Here is a 20,651-nt window from a genome sequence, read left to right on the forward strand (position 1 = left end):
GTGATGTTTTCTGACTGGGTTACGTTACTGGAATATGGAGAGAGTCGCTTCTGATCTGCTGACTGGTCTCTGCCTTTGTTGTAAATTTGGCATGTTTCTCTCATTCAGTACTTCTGCTGAGAATCCAGTTACAACACAGAATACATCTGTCATTCCAAATTTGATTGCATCTACGATGGACCGTGTCCCCCATTGTACTAGGTACAGCCATACCCAATAGGACTTCTCCCCAGTTCACAGGTTCAAATCTTTTTCAGTTGCTCCTGGATTGATCCACTCCAGGTCAGAAACTATTCTTTTACCTCAGGGGAGATCCATATTTTTCAAGGTGAGAATCCCCATTAGGGTTACCCCCTGAACCATTCTCATTACTTGAAGCTAGAACTATCCCTAATACACAAATTTAGAGTCCATTGCTATTAGTGAAGTTAGAAAGCAGCTGAGATCACTCCAGAGTGGAATTTGGTCCCAGCATGGATAGCTGGATGTGTTATTTTCTGCAAATCTCCCAGCGATTCAGCTTCAGTAACTCTTTACCGATGGATGCCAACTGGTGGTCTGAGCAGCCCCTATGGTTCAGTGGATAAGGGATTGACCTCTGAAACCAGGGATTATGGGTTCAAGTCCCATCTGGGTCCTATAACTATGCACGGAGAAGGTTGGATTGCTATTCTTGAACCAAGTGAATGCTTTCTTTCTCTGTTGTTTGTATATTTTCCATGTTTCTCTCAATCAAGGCGATAGGTCAGAATCCACTCCCATTAGGTTAGTTTTCCCTTTGCTCAAAGTTAGAATGTATACCCACTTCTAAGTTACACTCTTATATTTCCAGGTTTCTAAATATTCTCTTTGATCTTGCTATTTTCAACCATTCATTTGTTGAACCAACTGGCATACCTCAATTACTGCAATATGATCTCTTTGACTTCTTTGTACGAAAAAACTGTTTTTTGTTCTAATTGTGTTTTCTTGTATCAAATTAGGTATATTTTATGTTTATTTTTCCCCTGTGAATGCCGCTTATATGATAGCACATGTCTGTGATACTGATGGAAGTAAGTTTTCATTGTACATGTGCGTACATGTTCTTGCATGTATGACAATAATCTCAATTTTGATTTTGACACAATCCTTTCTCATGAGCCCAGCTGAGAATTTATCACATTTACACATGGTTGGTGTTCCTATAGCCCACTATGGCAATTAGAACACATTCCAGTTTAAATTCAACATTAGTCCAACAGAGGATGTATCCAGTGCACCAAGAGAAAAAACTATGGCTATTGTACAAGATCAGGTCCCATCTCCTCTGGACCAGGTTAGAATAATTTCTGTTACTCCTACATAAATCTGTCTTTTAATAAAAGTCACAAATACTCACATCTGGATAGCATCTCTCTTCTTCAGGTTCAGTTCTACTCCAATACAGATAGGTCTTTATTATTCCAACTGAGATATCATAAATGAAGTCAGTCATTAGGTGTAAACTAATTCCAGTACTTCTTGATTTAACCTCACCCCCTTTTTTGCAGGATCAAATCTATTCCAGTTCAGAGTTTATCCTCTGTCATGGATACTGCCAGGGCCAGAGGACCATCTGTTTTCGTGAAGCTCACCTTTCTACACAGCAGCTCAGTTGTAGAGATCGAAGCATTGTTTTAAGTAAGTTAAACTTCCAACCAATATCCTTTGTTTGGCTTCTTGTCATAAACAGGGCCCGGCCTTCAGTTCTTAAAGTAAATTGCAAGCAGTAATCAGTTTGAAGTTAAAAGGACAGTTTTGCAAGCAACCTCAGTCTATATAGCAGACTTGCTGGCTCACAACACCTGGGCTTGTTGCTAAAGTGGTTCAGTGTAAGTCAATGGGTTATTTAATTTATTTTTTTCAAAGTAGACAGTGCTGGCTAAGTTATCTAGTTCAAGGAATCTTTCAGACCAGATTGATATTATCACTTAGCACATCAAACAGCTGATCCGCTAATATTTGGAAGGTTTGTATATTTAAAAGAATCTGCTTCACAGCATTAATTATGGGTATCTGGGTACTCCGTCTCCAGAAGTAGTCTATAACTCATTTTGTCATAATGGGGGGCATTGGGAGAGGGCCCAGAAGCAAGACACAGACACTGAACTACCAGGAACAGGACTAAGTGTGAGAAGGAAGCAAGGAAAGTGGGGAAGAAAAAATGCTGGACATGGCACAGGCCCCAAACGAGACAAGGATTCTGGACCTGGGCTAGGACTTGACAAGGATAGCGGAACCAGGACATGGAACTGGGAACTAGGAGCCTGGGCTTGGACTCCGAGCCAGAGACTGGACAAGGACCCAGAACCTGGGTCTTGACTCAGGCTCCGACTCCAGAACCAGGAGAGGACAAGATGTGGTTATAGGATGAGGAGAGGCACAAGACTGGATGAGAGTCTCATAGACAGGACGAGGGAATCCCAGCACCAGGCTGGGCAAGGCACATCGACAAGACAAGAATACAGAGCCTGGATCGAGGGAGAGACAGGAATGCAGAACACAGAGCCTGGGTTGAGGGAGAACAGGAACACAGAACACAGAGTCAAGGGAGAGACAGGAATATGGAACACCAAGCCAGGACCCCTCTTTAGGTACAGGACATAAGGCCAGGACTCATTACACAGAACACTGAACACAACAAGACAGTTCCCAACACTAGGTAGCAGCAAATTAGCCAGACCTACCTAGCAAAGGCGTGGACACAGACAGACAGTTGCAAACAGGGCAAGGCTCAAGGCAGAGGCAGAGGCAGGGCAAGGCTCCAGGCAGAGGCCCCAGGCATAGGTTGCAGGGCAGGGCTTCAGAGGGAAGGAAGGGAACAGTCTGGCCTCAGTGTAACAGCAATGTTACCCTGACTTACCCAACAGAGGCAAGGACCAGGAGGAAACAGACCCCACCATAGGATAACAGCAAGGACAGACTGACTTACCCCACAGAGGCAAGGCAAGGCAAGGCCAGGCTACCAACAGGATAAACCCACACAAGGACAGGATACTGACAAGACAAACAGACACCACCCTTGACCCCAGGGCCACTTATATTCCAGGCCCCAATACGAGAATCAGGTGCCTACGATTAAGCCCAAATGAGACAAGGGACAACCAGAAGACCAGGAATCTGGAGTCCACGGACTGAACCATGAGCCAGAATGCGGACTTCATGGACCGGACCATGACACGTTTCTGTAAAAAGGCATCTAGAAAATTATGACGTGTGAAGTCACTCAGGAAGGCAAAGAAACAGTATAAATGTAGCGAGCAGTCCAGGCTTTTTAGGAATAACGCCCAGAAACATCAAGAAGAATGACAGAAACACAGAATCTATTTTTCTGCCTTCAGTTCTGCAACAGACGAGTCTTTCATCTGCAGCTCATAGGTATGTCTTTTTAGCTTATAATCCTTTGTGTTTTAGAAATGGTTTCTAATTTGGAAATCTTTAAAAGATGTAAGTCCTCTGTGAGTTTAAAATGTGTTTTAAGAATGTTATTTGGATTTAAATGTGTATTATTAAAAATAAATGAACTGTATTAGCTTGAAGTATCTTCTCCTTGATGGGGTGGGGGAGGACACTGCACAAATACTGGTTGTTGGCAGTTAAACTAACCACGGAGGAACAGATAAGTGAAGAAATCTTTCATGATTGGGTGGTTACAGTATAACCTCCCTTTAGTGATAGCTACCTATCTTGGAAAGGGTTTCGTTTGAGTTTAGAACTTCACGGTCAACAAACCCAATACCTTCACACCACACACAATTAGAATTATCCATATAATATCCATATAACAATTACAGCACAGAAACAGGCCATCTCGACCCTTCTAGTCCATGCCAAACGCTTACTCTCACCTAGTCCCACTGGCTCGCACTCAGCCCATAGCCCTCCATTCATTTCCTGTCCATATACCCATCCAATTTTACTTTAAATGACAATACCAAACCTGCCTCTACCACTTCTACTGGAAGCTCGTTCCACACAGCTACCACTCTCTGAGTAAAGAAATTCCCCCTCGTGTTACCCTTAAACTTTTGTCCCCTAACTCTCAACTCATGTCCTCTTGTTTGAATCTCCCCTACTCTCAATGGAAAAAGCCTATCCACGTCAACACCATCTATCCCTCTCATAATTTTAAATACCTCTATCAAGTCCCCCCTCAACCTTCTACGCTCCAAATAATAAAGACCTAACTTGTTCAACCTTTCCCTGTAACTTAGGTGCTGAAACCCAGGTAACATTCTAGTAAATCTTCTCTGTACTCTCTCTATTTTGTTGCCATCTTTCCTATAATTTGGTGACCAGAACTGTACACAATACTCCAAATTCGGCCTTACCAATGCCTTGTACAATTTTAACATTACATCCCAACTCCTATACTCAATGCTCTGATTTATAAAGGCCAGCATACCAAAAGCTTTCTTCACCACCCTATCCACATGAGATTCCACCTTCAGGGAACTATGCACCATTATTCTTATATTACTCTGTTCTACTGCATTCTTCAATGCCCTACCATTTACCATGTATGTCCTATTTGGATTATTCCTACCAAAATGTAGCACCTCACACTTATCAGCATTAAACTCCATCTGCCATCTTTCAGCTCACTCTTCTAACTGGCCTAAATCTCTCTGCAAGCTTTGAAAACCTACTTCATTATCCACAACGCCACCTACCTTAGTATCATCTGCATACTTCCTAATCCAATTTACCACCCCATCATCCAGATCATTAATGTATATGACAAACAACATTGGATCCAGCACAGATCCCTGAGGCACACCACTAGTCACCGGCCTCCAACCTGACAGTTATCCACCACTACTCTCTGGTATCTCCCATCCAGCCACTGTTGAATCCATTTTACTACTTCAATATTAATACCTAACGATTGAACCTTCCTAACTAACCTTCTGTGCGGAACCTTGTCAAAGGCCTTACTGAAGTCCATATAGACAACATCAACTGCTTTATCCTCGTCAACTTTCCTCGTAACCTCTTCAAAAAATTCAATAAGATTTGTCAAACATGACCTTCCACGCACAAATCCACGCTGACTGTTCCTAATCGGACACTGTCTATCTATATAATTATATATACCATCTCTAAGAATACTTTCCATTAATTTACCCACCTCTGACATCAAACTGACAGGCCTATAATTGCTAGGTTTACTCTTAGAACCCTTTTTAAACAACGAAACCACATGAGCAATACACCAATGCTCTGGCACCATCCCTGTTTCTAATGACATTTGGAATATTTCTGTCAGAGCCCCTGCTATTTCTACACTAACTTCCCTCAAGGTCCTAGGGAATATCCTGTCAGGACCCAGAGATTTATCCACTTTTATATTCCTTAAAAGCGCCAGTACTTCCTCCTCTTTAATCGTCATAGTTTCCATAACTTCCCTACTTGTTTCCCTTACCTTACACAATTCAATATACTTCTCCTTAGTGAATACCGAAGAAAAGAAATTGTTCAAAATCTCCCCCATCTCTTTTGGCTCCACACATAGCTGTCCACTCTGATTCTCTAAGGGACCAATTTTATCCCTCACTATCCTTTTGCTATTAATATAACTGTAGAAACCCTTCGGATTTATTTTCACCTTACTTGCCAAAGCAACCTCGTATCTTCTTTTAGATTTTCTAATTTCTTTCTTAAGATTCTTCTTACATTCTTTATATTCCTCAAGCACCTCATTTACTTCATGCTGCCTATATTTATTGTAGATCTCTCTCTTTTTCCTAACCAAGTTTTCAATATCCCTTGAAAACCATGGCTCTCTCAAACTTTTAACCTTTCCTTTCAACCTAACAGGAACATAAAGATTCTGTACCCTCAAAATTTCAGCTTTAAATGACCTCCGTTTCTCTATTACATCCTTCCCATAAAATAAATAGTCCCAATCCACTCCTTCTAAATCCTTTCGCATCTCCTCAAAGTTCTTGCTCCCCATTAGGTGGTCTATAATACACCCCTATAAGTGTTATTACACTCTTGCCATTCTTCTATTCCACCCGAATAGTCTCCCTAGATGAGCCCTGTAATCTATCCTGCAAGAGCACCGCTGTAATATTTTCTCTGACAAGCAACGCAACACCTCCCCCCCTTGTCCCTCTGATTCTATCACACCTGAAGCAATGAAATCCAGGAATATTTATTTACCAATCACATCCCTCCTGCAACCATGTTTCACTAATAGCTACACATCATATTTGCAGGTATCAATCCACACTCTAAGCTCATCCACCTTTCTTACAATGCTCCTACCATTAAAATAAATGCATTTAAGAAATTCTCCACTCCTTCCTCTCTGTTTATCTCTAACGGTACAAAGAACTTTACTGTCTTCTTTTTCTTCCTTCTCCCATACATCTGTTCCTACACTCTGGCTTGTATACACTGGAATTTAGAAGGATGAGAGGGGATCTGATTGAAACATAAAAGATTATTAAGGGATTGGACACACTGGAGGCAGGAAGCATGTTCCCGCTGATGGGTGAGTCCAGAACTAGAGGCCACAGTTTAAGAATAAGGGGTAGGCCATTTAGAACAGAGATGCGGAAAAACTTTTTCACCCAGAGAGTGGTCGATATGTGGAATGCTCTGCCCCAGAAGGCAGTGGAAGCCAAGTCTCTGGATGGATTCAAGAGAGAGTTAGATAGAGCTCTTATAGATAGCGGGGTCAAGGGATATGGGGAGAGGGCAGGAACGGGGTACTGATTGTGTATGATCAGCCATGATCACAGTGAATGGCGGTGCTGGCTAGAAGGGCCAAATGGCCTACTCCTGCCTCTACTGTCTATTGTCTATTGGTTCCCCTCCCCCTTGTATCTAGTTTAAATCCACTGGAGCCTCTCTAGCAAACCTATGTGAAAGAATATTTGTCCCCCTCCAGTTCAGATGTAAACTGTCCCGCTGGAACAGGTCCCGCCTTTCCTGCAAAACTGCCCAATTATCTACAAATCTGAATCCCTCCGTCCTGCACCATGTCTTCAGCCACGTATTGATCTGCACTATCTTACTATTTCTAAACCCACCTGCACGTGGCACTGGTAGCAATCCTGAGATTGCTATCCTGGAGGAATTGTCCTTTAACTTGGCACCTAGCTCCCTATACTCACCTTTCAGGACCTCCTCACCCTTCCTACCCACGTCATTGGTCCCTACATGGACCATGACATCCGGTTGCTCACCCTCCCTCTTGAGAATACTGAGAACTCATTCCGAGATATCGCAGACCCTGGCACCAGGGAAGCAACAGACCATCCGGGATTCTCGATCTCTTCCACAAAACCTCCTATCTGTCCCCCAAACTATCGAATCCCCTATCACTACTGCTCTCCTCTTTACCCTCCTTCCCTTCTGAGCTGAGGGTCCAGTCTCGGTGCCAGAGACGCAACCACTGCAACTTGTCCCTGGTAGGTCATCCCCACCAACAGTATCCAAAACGGTATACTTATTGTTGATGAGAATGGCCATAGGGGTGCTCTGCTCTTCCTGTCTATTCCCCTTCCCTCTCCTGACAGTCACCCAACTACCTGTCCCCTGACCCCTAGGGGTGACTATCTCCCTGAAATTCCTGTCTATTTCTGCCTCTGCCTCCTGAATGATCTGAAGTTCATCCAGCTCCAGCTCCAGTTCCCTAACACAGTTTGTCAGGAGCTGCAGCTGGATGCACCTTTTGCAGGTGTAGTCATCAGGGACAACAGTGCTCGCCCTGACTTTCCACATACTGCAAACAGAGCACGCATCTGCCCTAACTGCTGCCTCCATTACCTACTCCTAATCTAATTAGATTAATTAAAGGAGCTTACCCGGCCTTACCTCACCTGGAGTGAAACTTGTACCCAGCCTTTGCTCGCTATTTAAAATCCCCCGTTGATCTTGGAGGCCGACTTTCACGTACTTGCGCAGTCGTGCCCCATTCAAACCTCGCCTCTGCCTGTTCTCGTCGAAGCCTGATTGAGCCAAAGCCTTCCCACTCTGCCTCAGTCCACTCTGACAATGGCCGCTACACTGATGGCTGCTGCATATGGCGGTCTTTCTTTTAAACCTTTGGTGCGCTACGTCATGCCAAAGGTTTATCCCAGTACTCCAGCAGGTATAACCACATTAACCCAGGATAGGAATTGCCCCATTACACAATATTAGAAATGATTCTCATTACTTTAACTGAGTCTATGTTCATTAACATGGTTCAGAGTCTAACTGCATTACAGAAGAATAAAATCTGATGACATCGTTCAACTGTAGAATTAGTTCCCAATGTGCATGCTTTGAAGCTGTTTGACTATAATGAATTTCAAATCCATCCTGTGCATCCTGGCTCAGCAATCTCCTCATTAATCAAAACCATCTACAGATGCTGGCAGCCCCATGGTTTGAGGCACTGGCCTCCTAAGCCAGGGATTGTGGGTTCAAGTCCTGTCTGGGGTGATGAATTCCTTAACTATTGCATCAACAATAGCTACTTTTGAACTAACTGAATAGGTTTTTTTGTCATAGTTTTTCCCATTATTCCAAGTTAGAAATTTTCCTATCATTCATGGTTTCAAGGTAGGTGGATGGTTGTTCTTGAACCTGGCAGCATGGGTACTCAGGCGTCTGCACCTCCTGCCTGGTGGTAGCTGCAAGAAGATAGCAAGGGCTAGATGGCAGGGATGACAGATACTGCCATCTTGAGCTAACACGTCCTTGGCAGCTACCAGTGATAGAGAGGGATTATAACCTTCTTGTGCATTTGAATTGCTGTACCAGACAACAGGTCAGGACACTTTCAACACTTCAGTCTGTAGAAGTTTGTCACAGTGTTTAGTGACAAGCCAAATCTCTTAACCCTCCAATAAAGTAATGTAAACTGATGCATGTTGGTCCTCCTTCCTCTTCTTAAAGTCAACAATCAGCCTGTTAGTTTAACTGATGCTGAGTGAGAGATTGTTGTTATGGTGTTCACTGAACCAGGTGTCCTACCTTGCTCTGTACTCTGATATATCAGCACTTGTGATTAATCCAACAGCAGTGGTGTTGTTGGAAAACTTGCATTTGGAAATTGTACCTGGCTGAAGGTGTTTGAATACTGTGGGGCTGAAGCTCTTGTGAATCCAGCTTCAGCTATCTCCCTATTTAGAAAAATTAGTGAGCAGCCCCAGTGGCCTAATGGATAAGGCACTGGCCTCCTAAGCCAGGGATTGTGGGTTCAAGTCCCATCTGGGGTGAGGAAGAACTTTCCTTCTGGTCATGTAGTTGTTGTCAGAGCTGAACAGTCTCTTCCTTTGTTGCTTCATTTCTCTCATGCCCAAGTGGGCATCTATTCCCATTACAGATTAGCCTCCAGGGCATCTGTTCTCCAGGGCAACCAAAACTTCCTGTTTTGAAGTTTTTCCATGCTCTCATTCAACACACCAGGATTAAATTACTTTCCTCTTTATTCATCAATGTTAAAATTCCCAAAACTCACAAATTATACTCCTATTTCATTATTCCAGATGTGCACTTTCTCCAGAATTTCTAAATTGGAAAGAACCCCCCCCCCCATTAGACAGCCAGCAAAAGTCATTTCCATTACTTGAAGCTAGAACTATCCTTATTACCCCAGTTTAGAGTCTATCCCATTACTGAGGTTAGAATCTAATGATGACAACAAAGTTGAATCTATCTCCAGTGTATATAATTGTATTCTGTCCAATTTCTGTAGGTTTGAAGAGCCCTGCTTAACCAATGTTCTTGTTATTTATCAAGCTCAGTTACTGGCACAAGAAATCCCAATGGCTTAATGGATAAGGTGCTGGCCTCCTAAGCCATAGTTTGTGGGTTCAAGTCCCACCTGGGGCAGTGAAGAGTTTCCCTGCTGGATTATTGTTGCTATTGCTGGAAATCAGAAAATTGCAGATTTCGAAGGTTTGATGGTTGGTATTCAACCCTTTGGGATGGTTTAATTCTTAGGACTAGATTAGGATTTACTGCTCCAGGTGAGAATCTACGCCATTATTCTCGGTTGGGAGCTTTTCCCTTGGCCCAGATTGGAATGCATACTCATTCCACTCATTGAGTCAGATTGTTTGCCTTTTTCTTCGGGCCAGAATACATCCCTATTACAGTTGCCCACATCCTTTCCCATGACCCCAGTGGAGAATAAATCTCCTTTATTTAACACCAGTGTTTCTATTACACTATGTTAGAACTGACTCACAAAAAATCTGAATCTAACCCAGGATAGAGTTTTCATTATTCCGGTTAGAGAATGTATCCATTACAACAAGTTAAAAATCTATCCCCATGATTTGAGATCAGGACCTAACTCCTTCATGCAGTTTGGAATTATTTTCTATTACTTCTGATCATATCTTCCCCATTACTCCAGACAAGAATCTTTTGTTATTATCCTGAATTTGAACATAGAAAACCTACAGAACAATACAGGTTGAACACGTCCCTACCTTAGAAATTACTAGGCTTACCTATAGCCCTCTATTTTTCTAAGCTCTATGTACCTATCCAAAAGTCCCTTAAAAGACCCTATGATAACCGTCTCCACCACCATTGCCGGCAGGCCATTCCACGCATTCACAGCTCTCTGAGTAAAAAACATACCCCTGACATCTCTTCTGTACCTACACCCCAGCACCTTAAACCTGTGTCCTCTTGTGGCAACCATTTCAGCCCTGGGGAAAAGCCACTGAATATCCACACGATCCATGCCTCTCTGATCAACAGTGCCACACCCCCACCTCTTTTGCCTCCCTCTCTGTCTTTTCTGAAACATCTAAAACCTGGCACTTGAAGTAACCATTCCTGTCCCTGAGCCATCCAAGTCTCTGTAATGGCCACCACATCATATCTTCAAGTACTGATCCTCACTCTAAGCTCATCCGCTTTGTTCACAACACTCCTTGCGTTAAAATAGACACATCTCAAACCTTCGGTCTGAGTGCGTCCCTTCTCTATCACCTGCCTATCCTCCCTCTCACACTGTCTACAAGCTTTCGCTATTTGTGAGCCAACCTCCTCTTCCCCAGTCTCTGCAGTTTGGCTCACACCCCCCAACAATTCTAGTTTAAACTCTCCCCAGTAGCCTTAGCAAACCTCCCCGCCAGGATATTGGTCCCCCTGGGATTTAAGTGCAACCCATCCTTTTTGTATAGGTCACAACTGCCCCAAAAGAGGTCCCAATGATCCAGGAATCTGAATCCCTGCCCCCTGCTCCAATCCCTCAGCCACGCATTTATCCTCCACGTCATTCTATTCTTATTCTCACTGTTGCCTGGCACAGGCAGTAATCCAGAGATTACTACCTTTGCGGTTCTGCTTCTCAACTTCCTTCCTAACTCCCTGTAGACTTTTTTCAGGACCTCTTCCCTTTTCCTACTTATGTCATTGGTGCCAATATATACCACGACCTCTGGCTGTTCTCCCTGCCACCACAGGATATCTTGGATGCGATCTGAAACATCCTGGACCCTGGCACCTAGGAGGCAAACTACCATCCGAGTTTCTTTCCTGCATCCACAGAATCGCCTGTCTGACCCCCTAACTATAGAGTCCCCTATCACTACTGCCTTCCTCTTCCCTTCCCTACCCTTCTGAGCCACAGGGCCAGACTCTGTGCCAGAGGCACGGCCACTGTTGCTTCCCCCAGGCAGGCTGTTCTCCCCCCTCGACAGTTCTCAAACAGGAGTGCTTATTGTCAAGGGGCACAGCCACAGGGGTACTCTCTAGTAGCTGACTCTTCACCTTTCTCCTCCTGACTGTGACCCACCTGTCTGTCTCCCAAGGCCCCGGTGTGACCACCTGCCTATACTGTAGTTCCTTTCTATCACCTCCTCGCGAAGGTCATCGAGCTGCATCTCCAGTTCCCTAACCCGGTCCTTTAGGAGCTGCAGCTCGACACACCTGGTGCAGATATGGCCGTCCAGAAGGCTGGGAGACTCCAGGACGGACCTCCCACATCTGACACCGAGCACAGAAAACTGGCCTTTCACACATGCTTCCTCCTTTCCGCAAATAACTCAGTTAAACCTACCTCACCTCGTCCTGTTACTGCCTAAGCCCGTTAAGCCAAAGCCCTATCACTCTGCTGCCTCTCACTCCGCTGCCCGCTGGATATGGCAGTCTTCTTTTTAAACCTTTCACACTCTACTTTTCCATGTCACTTGGTGTTCCAACAGTATTCCAGGTGTTACCATTTCTACGGTCAGGAACGCGTCTCCATTTTCCATGTTCAAATCCATTGCAAATGCTCCAAGGTAGATCATGTTTCTATTAGTCTAAAACAGACAATATCCACCTTCTCGAACAAGAGAAAACCTGCAGGTGCTGGAAATCCAAGCAGCACCCACAAAATGCTGGAGGAACTCAGCAGGCCAGGCAGCGTCTATGGAAAAGAGTACAGTCCACGCTGCAGGCAGAGAGCCTTCAGCAGGTCATCAATCCTAACTTTGTTTCTCCCTCCTCACATGCTGCCTAACTTGCTGTGCTTGCTTTTATTTCAAATCTTTAATGACCTTAAAAAAATTTCTCCAACTAAAATGTTGGCCACTTCTGTTGGCTCATTGATAGTCTGTTTGAATGAAAATTCAAGAAATAAAGCATCTCAAAATACTTGACCCAAACTTTGATCAGAATTTGTACTTGCATCACCCAGCGCAGAAACTCTGCACCAAATTTAACCGTGATACTGAGACAGAGTCTCAAATAAAACATTGCAGCAAGTTGTTCAATCCACTGCATCAGTGCCAGTTCTTTTACAGTCCTGCTCCTTGCTAGCTTTTCCTTTAAGTCATGTAAATTATTCTGTTTTGGGTAAACCACAGGCACTAAAGTATAGGTTAGAATTCAACTCTCTTCACAAGTTAAACACTAGCTTTAATATAGCTCCTCTTCAATATCCTGACATGGTTTTAGAAAATGGCGGAACATCGGTCTATAGCTATTTCCCTCTTTGTAATACAACATTTATCAAATAAGTGAAACCTACCCCCTTTAGTTCCTGATCTCTGCAACGAGCAACAGACAGCCCGACAAACAGTAATTTTATCCCGATCCATTCATGATTTAACACTTGCCCTGCTCCTTTGAAATGCTCGATGCAAAACGTGGAACAAGTTATTTCTGCTCGGACTTGACGCAAGAGCAAAGTCTTAACGCTTTAAGATATTTTAAGACATTCGTGCTCTCCTCATGAGGTTATATGCCCAACCTAGCAGTGACTGTAATTGCTCGCTGCATGCATGACACTTCGCTTTTCCTGATTGCTGCTTTCTGGATACATGATGTTTCAACTAGGCGACGTTAACGCCGGCTTTTGTCTGCAAAGGAACAGGGAGACACTTGAGCCCAAGTGCTCGTGTGACAGAGTGGAAGTAGCTATCACGTTGCAGCTTTATATTACTACAGAGTTAACCGTCCCCAGACACTTTATGCCGTTCAATTCTACCCCAGCACACTCCAACCCGGGCGTCCACGTTTGTATGCGTTTTCAGCACCTTGGTCAGCACCCTGCTTCGCGGGGAAGAGATCAGTCAAGCTTACCCCGAGGAATTGCTTTTGAAAGGACATTGGACAATAATGCAATCACCAATCCAACAAGGGAGGCTCTCCTTCCTGTCAGTCCGGTTTAAATGATAACCCCGTGGGTACAAGCCCAAACTCCAATAAGAAGCTGTGAAGATGCTGCTGTTTATTACCCTCTAACACTTGGTGGTCTGGGGTATTTCGGAGATCATCTCTTGGGCCATGCTGAAGAAATTGAACGTAATGTTTCGGGCAGACGCCGTGAAAGAACTGGGCGAATCCGGCCGCAGAAGAGAGTGTCCGAGCGAGGAGACCGGCATCAGGCTGGTCCGCAGCACGTCTCTCTACCTGATCGGGGAAAGTTACCAACACACCAGCTGCTCCTTGAAACGCAGCCAGAGCGCAGTGAGTGTGGACTCTTCCATCTACAACATCAAGGCTGAAGACAGGCTGTGGATGTTTTCGAGGACACAAGACTGCCTGCAATACCTACACGACCTGATAGTCCTCCGCCAACAATACCGACCTGCCAGCGACCCCGGCAAGTCCAAGGACCCATCCTCAGTCCCAGTCACACCTCACAAATTCAGCAAGAAGCCACAGACTCGAAAACACACCTCCAAAGCAAGTATAACTGTTCCCATTAGCGCACCGTGGTTGCATTTTTAAATCTACAAGTTGATAACTATCTATCCCAGCACGTTAACATCGGGAGCTTTGCCATTACTTTTCTATTATAGCATTGGTTTCATGTTGTGCTCAGTGACTCTGTTGGTGGTTGCTTGTGATTGGGCCCGTTTCTCTGCTGTATAGGCCTGTGGTTGTATTTTGCCACTCCTATGTGTAAATGAACAATAATCTGCATGCAGGAGGGTATATAAATATTCCATGACATCACTGATAGAACGGGAAGTGCTCGGCTGGTATATAACTGGCCATTATTTTACTATCACCGGACATATTGACTAGCCCCTTTCCTGCGTCAGAATAATAGTGAACAGGCACAGAGCTGGCTGTGAAACACCCCGGGAGTCCATGCGGTTTAAAATTCTTTCATTTAGCATGTGTTTACAATTCATAATAACGTTTCTTTCGGAAATCTAACCTGCGTCGCCCTAAAAGTGAACGGCCGATTGAAAACTAACTCTGCAGATGGCGGAACTTTGATAAAAAAGAGAAAGTCCGGCAGTGAAACTAGTATCACGAGTCAGGCAGCTGTTCCCTAAAGAAGCTTGGCTGTAGCTTCTGGTGGCAGCCTGCCTCCTCGAAGCCATTCGGTGCGGAAGTTAGTTAGGCGGGCACTGCTGTGCCACGGTCTGTGGTGTGATTGGTTGGATAGGATAATAATTATTTGCCATGAGTAGGTTCAAGTACAGGGTGGGCACATTCTCAGTGGGGCAATTAAAATCAGAACGTTTCGGATGTCAAAATGATGGAGTGTCACATTAAGGGGAAAAGGGCATGTCAGGTGAACCACACAAGTGCGAACTGTGCTGATTTTAGGAAGTTTGGAGTATAAAAGAACAATAGAGAGGCAGAGTGCGAACATGAGAAAAGACTGGTGCAAACGTGAAAGACAATCCAAAAATCTTCTATGAGCACAAAAGAGTAAACAAGCAGCAATAATAAAGACCGGGTTTACCGGCACCCAAAAAGGAGATGTACTCATTGGTGAGGTGCATTACATTGGTGTTTATCACCGCAGATGACGCTGCTGTGTCTCAGCAAGGGAAGGTGAAGCTGAGATTCTGGATGGGTTCGAAGTAGATAAGGAGGTGGTACTAGAATGATTAGCTGTACCACGTGTGGATGAATCACTTGATCCAGAGGCATCCATATCAAACCCACCTTCTTGCATTCTCGTCATTTGATCTGATCACCCTAACGACTGTCAAATGGAGTGATGGGTAAGGCACAAGAGTAATCAGTAGTGATTTGAATAGTTTCAGTCTTTTGCTGAAAAGGACATTCCCACTGCAATGCTACGGCCTCAGGGGAAAGAAGTTTTTACCTTTACTTATTTCTTGCAATGGGCTCATTAAGAAATAGCTTAAAGGAAATGCTACCTAATTTTCTGGGCTCAGAGTAGATGTCATAGGACAAACCAATTTTGCAGCAAAGTCCTCAGGCATGCACAGGGTTGCACTTTTTGATGTGCACAGGATATAAAGCTTAGGTTAGGAATAGGGAAATCCTGTACCAAAGCAACAAATGAATCACATCCACCTTGTGACTAGTACATTTCCTTCATACCACTTTCGAAACAGGAGGCTGTTCAGTATCCGATAAACGGGCCCTTGACTGGTGAATTACCATCTCAACTGTCAAAATCAGATCTGTAAAATATCATTTTTAAATAGCTCACTGGTTAGACCCATAATTATCTTCTTTATGTCAAACCAGAAACAGGTATCATTAAAACAGGGAACACTATGTGTATTCATATAGCTTACACTCTACATTGTTGAAAGTGTTACGTATCCCGTAACTGGATCACTTACCAGCAAAGATAGAGAGGTCCGCTGAAGTCTGATGGTACCATTTTTAAACGTTTTTATTTATAAAGGGGCACAAAAGTAAGGTTAATACAAACATTCAGATAACATACGTCGTCAATACTCAATCTAAAGCACAGGTATAGTAATAATCAATAAGAAATAAGCTCTATCGTTGTCTAGGGGTAAGGTATATATTGTCCGCTGTATATCTAAAAGTCTCTTGCGTTCACTGCAATTCCACCAGCTGCCGTCTTTTGGGGTGTCGCGGTGGTGCACTTTTGTTAGAGAGAGAGAGATAGAGATTGAATGAAACAGTTACCCGACAGGTTTTTTCCAACCTTTAGGAGTTCGATCCGTCGGAGTCTTGTTGGGGGGTGGCCTTTCACTTGTGGCCTCTCCGGTAGCTAAAGCCGTTCTTTCGTGGTGAGGTCGCCAATCCCAGGCAAGGAAAAGACGCACACGAACCCCCCCACCGGCTGTCGCTATTAAACGCTGTCACAGGATTTCTAGCGTGTCTTCTGGTGCGTCTGGGGGGGCTGTCTTTACAACCCCTCTTTTATCTGAACTCACGGGGTCTCAGATGTCAATCAGGTTGGGATGATGCAATCTCTCTCCGTCTCTCCACCCACATTGCCCTGAGGGTATACACGTAGTACAGTTCCCAATTCACAAAGGTGTCTCCACGAGACAATGACCACAGTCGCCAGCTTTTGCCTCGCCGTGAAACGAGGGACACTGCACGTATCTCTCTCTTCTCTTGGGTCATTGACCCCCCCCTTCACTAGGGCTCTGGCGATTCTCACAAAGGAGGGGGCTGGGATCATAACAAAAGAGAGAAGTATCAATTGGACAAGGCAGACTTCAATATGTAAATATAATGCAGGTTATAAATATAACAACCAATTAAAACTGCACTGTTTTACAATCCCAGAATACAAAAATACTCCTGATACCAAATATTACTTACATAATAAATAAACACTGATACTTGTATGATTAAAAAATGATTGCATGATTTTAGAACCACTTAAAACATTTCAATTTATTGCTTGACTATCCCACTGTGTGCAGTCCCAGCCGAGGAATTTACCCTTCAGTCAGGAAGTCATGGCTTTGAATCTTACAGCAGAGATTGAAACACAGTGGTAGGGGGCTAGCTTTGCAGGTATGGTGTTAACTTGTCTGACCACTCAGGCTGACATATAAGAAAAATCCCACAGAGCAGGGAAGTCAGACCAAGCTTCCTGAGCAATGTTCATCCACAATCAACATCCTAACTTGCTCTTAATAGGTTGCTGCTTGTGGGATCTTTCTATACACATATTGAGGTCTGTGTTTGAAATGTTATGACAGTGATGGCAAGTCAAAAGTACTTCAATGGCTGAAGACACTATGAGATGTCTTGAGATTGGGAAATTTGGCATTTTAATGAAACTCTTTCTTCTAATGTTAATCCCAAATTCAGCATATAAAACATCACCAGGCCTGAGAGATTTTATTCCTCCTTTAGTTTACTATTCCTAAACTTTGGCGGAGTATTCCCCTCTCTTTCTGTAATGGTTTGAGTTTCCTCCTGGTGCTCTGGTTTCTACCTATAGCCCAAAAAATGTGCAGGTTAATGTTAGTGGCCACTGTTAATGCCTGTGGTGAATGGTAAGATTGAGTGGACAGAGTCGGTTTTGGGAGATTAACAACTAGGATTGGTATAAATGAGTCAGTCCATACTCCGTGGGCCAAAGGGCCTATTTCCATATACAACCAAGTCCTCAGCTCAGAGATACATTTCTCATCTGCAACTAATTTTTTTTGGCAACTGAGGAATACTTTCCATCCTGACTTACTGTCACAGCCACAGATTCAGCAGCACAGTAGATATGGCAATTGCGCTTGTGAATATGCATGTGTCAGCTAATTATTATTTCATTGTGATAGTACTTAACCCCATTCATTCCGTCGTAGTATTTGTTGAGACTTGGACACAGCAATGCTTTGCTGTCCGCTTGCTTTCCACCTTGCCTGAGAAATTGGACTGTTGAGTCAACTGACTCTGAAGACTAGCGGTATTTGTTTTATTCTTAGTTGCTCTTTTCAGCCACAGTGTAAGCTTCGTTTTCCATTTGAGAGGTTTAGTTAACGGCCCTGTTTGGCCTAGTGTTTATTGTTTTCTTTTCCTTTTAACACTGTTCCCATTAAAGTCTGTGAACTATCGACCCGCTTCAGTGTCTCTCACTCTGCACTTGGGCCATATCCGAACCCTGTGACACCTGCATAAAGCTGTTTTTTTATTTAACAGAAAACAAAGGATGAATCTGATCCCACCCCAGCAGCAACAGAGGCAGAAACGCTGGCATACTTTGATTCGGTCATTGCAGCTTTCGATCAGGGAAACAAGCCCAGAGTCCACACTGCAGAGGGCATGCACCTTGACATGGACTTTGTTAGTAAGTTTGTTTTAGTGGAAATCAAAGTGTACTGTGTTAAGCCTCATGTCCTTCTCACTGAGCCTTTTGGCATTGTAGATTTACAGTTTCCAAGGAATTCAGTGTCATACAATAAGTTCAAACATTTACAGTAGATCAAAATATTCAAAATCAAAATGTATTCCTTTAAATTGTGTACAATTGTAACACAGAAAATATTGTTCCAAAAATTGTTACTATACATAATCACAGTAATGAACAATAAAGCTATTGTATAATTGAACAAAACTTAGTGATCTCCAAATCTGTGTGGACATGAGATTTCTTTTGTTTATATCTTTCATTGTCTGACTGCCCTTTAGGTGTTTGTAGACCTACAAAATCACAGGGGGTTCTGGGTGTGTGAGTGGCGATTTGTTTCTAGTGATTAGGTGGTCAGCAAGAAGGACATTGAATACAGTCTCATGTCAAAGCTGGTTGACTGAAGTAGGGTGTGAGTATGTAGGGATGTGAAACTGAGGACAAAGAATTGAGCTGAGGTACAGGTTGATGAGCTGCCTTGTGACAACTGGGAGCTGGATCTCACCTCTCCAGTGTCTTCATTTCTTTCAAACATACTAAATGGATGTCATTGTGTATCTGAAAACTGAGAGAGGCTGTACTGATAGTAACATAACATCCCAGCCCCATAAAAGAGAAAATAACACAAACTGTAGGATTTGGGAATAAAAAGTTTTAATTCATATTGTTCCTTAATCACCTTGGAATCTTCCCAAGGAATTTCCAGCTGATGAGGTATTTCTGAAATGCACTCACTGGAGTCATGTGGAAAATATTTATGTAGTTGGTAGATTTGGATATAAATAGGGAATATGGAAGTTTGGTAATGCCAAAACCAATTATGTTCTGGCATTGATGATCAGGTGATGAACTGTTGAAACTGGAGATAAATTGGAAATTTCCAAACTGAGATCACTAAACTTTAGCTAAAGGCTTTGAAGAATATTCATCCAGGGTAGCTAAATAGAACCATGAAAGAAATCTAATTGAGCAAGGAACAGGATTGAAGGGCTGAATGGCACACCGTAGGGTTAATGTTTGTTTATACAGATGATGGTTACATGGCTACCTTCTTCTTTTAAACCCCACACAATCCCGACTTCATCTGAAACACTACAGCTCTCAGTTGGTGATAGATCTCCATGTGTCCTCGCCGTATGATTACGCTTCTGCTCAGTGGCTTGTGGCATGTTACTATGTTAAAAGTGGTTCTTTAACCTAATGTAGGAGATCATTGCTTGTGTGCTGATGATAAATCTATGTACTTCTCTTTCTGTATCTGTACTCAGTTGCCACCAGCACAAGTGAACACAGTTTGCATTCCAACTGGATCCTGAAATCACCGAGGAGGTACTCCGTTGATGTGGCACATTTGACAAAAGTGGAGGAATTGTCCCGAAAATACAGTGATGGGATGCGAATGAGCTGCAAGAGGTTAGAGCGGCACCCGATGTACCTGCCCAAGCTGGTCGAAAGCCCAATTCACACAATGAGGTTCAAGCCAAAAGCACACGATGAAGATGATGAAGTGTAGTCAAATTCACAGCATCAGCTTTGAAATGTGTGGACACCAGGCAACAAGCTTGTGTTTAGTCCTTCAGATCTTTGTTTAACATTGCACCTTCCCTATTTAATTCATTAATGTTCAAATGGGTGAGACAAGCAATTATTGCCCAACTCGAAGGTGTGGTGAGCCAGTCACTGCAGATCACTGGTGTTGGATGTCAGGAGTTAAACACTTGGAGGGGACTTTGTTCCAATGCGTTTGCTGCCCATAACCAGCCAGGCACTGGGGGCTCAGTTCTGCTGTTGATGAAGAAACCTTGTTGATTTGCTACAGTGCAATTTGTAGATGATGCACACTGCAGCCAAGGGGCGATGGCAGTGGAGGGAGAAAAACGTTCAGGGTAACTAGCAAATAAACATAACTGCCACTGATGTTCGGCAGAAGCTTGATTGATATTACAAAGCAAGTTGAAATTCTTTGGTCTGATGTTCTGTGGAGCAACAACTCCCGTGGCTTGGTACATTTTAAATTCCTAGAATAGATCTATACTAATTAACTAATTCTAAGTAAGATCTGAGCTAATCTCTTGCTAATTAACTACCGATGTAACATTATCTCAGCTGGCAGCTT

The 20,651-nt window shown here is 43.5% G+C and overlaps 1 protein-coding gene and 1 non-coding gene across 2 annotated transcripts; both read left to right on the forward strand.

The window, feature by feature from the left end:
- Positions 1-9,169: 9,169 nt before the first annotated feature.
- On the forward strand, positions 9,170-9,242 carry trnar-ccu (transfer RNA arginine (anticodon CCU)). The gene has a single exon. It is a non-coding gene; the product is annotated as a tRNA-Arg (tRNA).
- Positions 9,243-13,758: 4,516 nt separating this feature from the next.
- Positions 13,759-20,369, forward strand: LOC140727216 (uncharacterized protein C13orf42). The gene is made up of 3 exons (XM_073044482.1): positions 13,759-14,160; positions 18,328-18,475; positions 19,804-20,369. The coding sequence occupies exons 1-3, from the start codon at positions 13,759-13,761 to the stop codon at positions 20,046-20,048; spliced, it is 795 nt and encodes a 264-aa protein (XP_072900583.1). The 3' UTR covers positions 20,049-20,369.
- Positions 20,370-20,651: the final 282 nt, after the last annotated feature.

This window comes from Hemitrygon akajei, chromosome 5 (genome assembly GCF_048418815.1).
Source record: "Hemitrygon akajei chromosome 5, sHemAka1.3, whole genome shotgun sequence".
Classification (NCBI taxonomy): Eukaryota; Metazoa; Chordata; class Chondrichthyes; order Myliobatiformes; family Dasyatidae; genus Hemitrygon; species Hemitrygon akajei.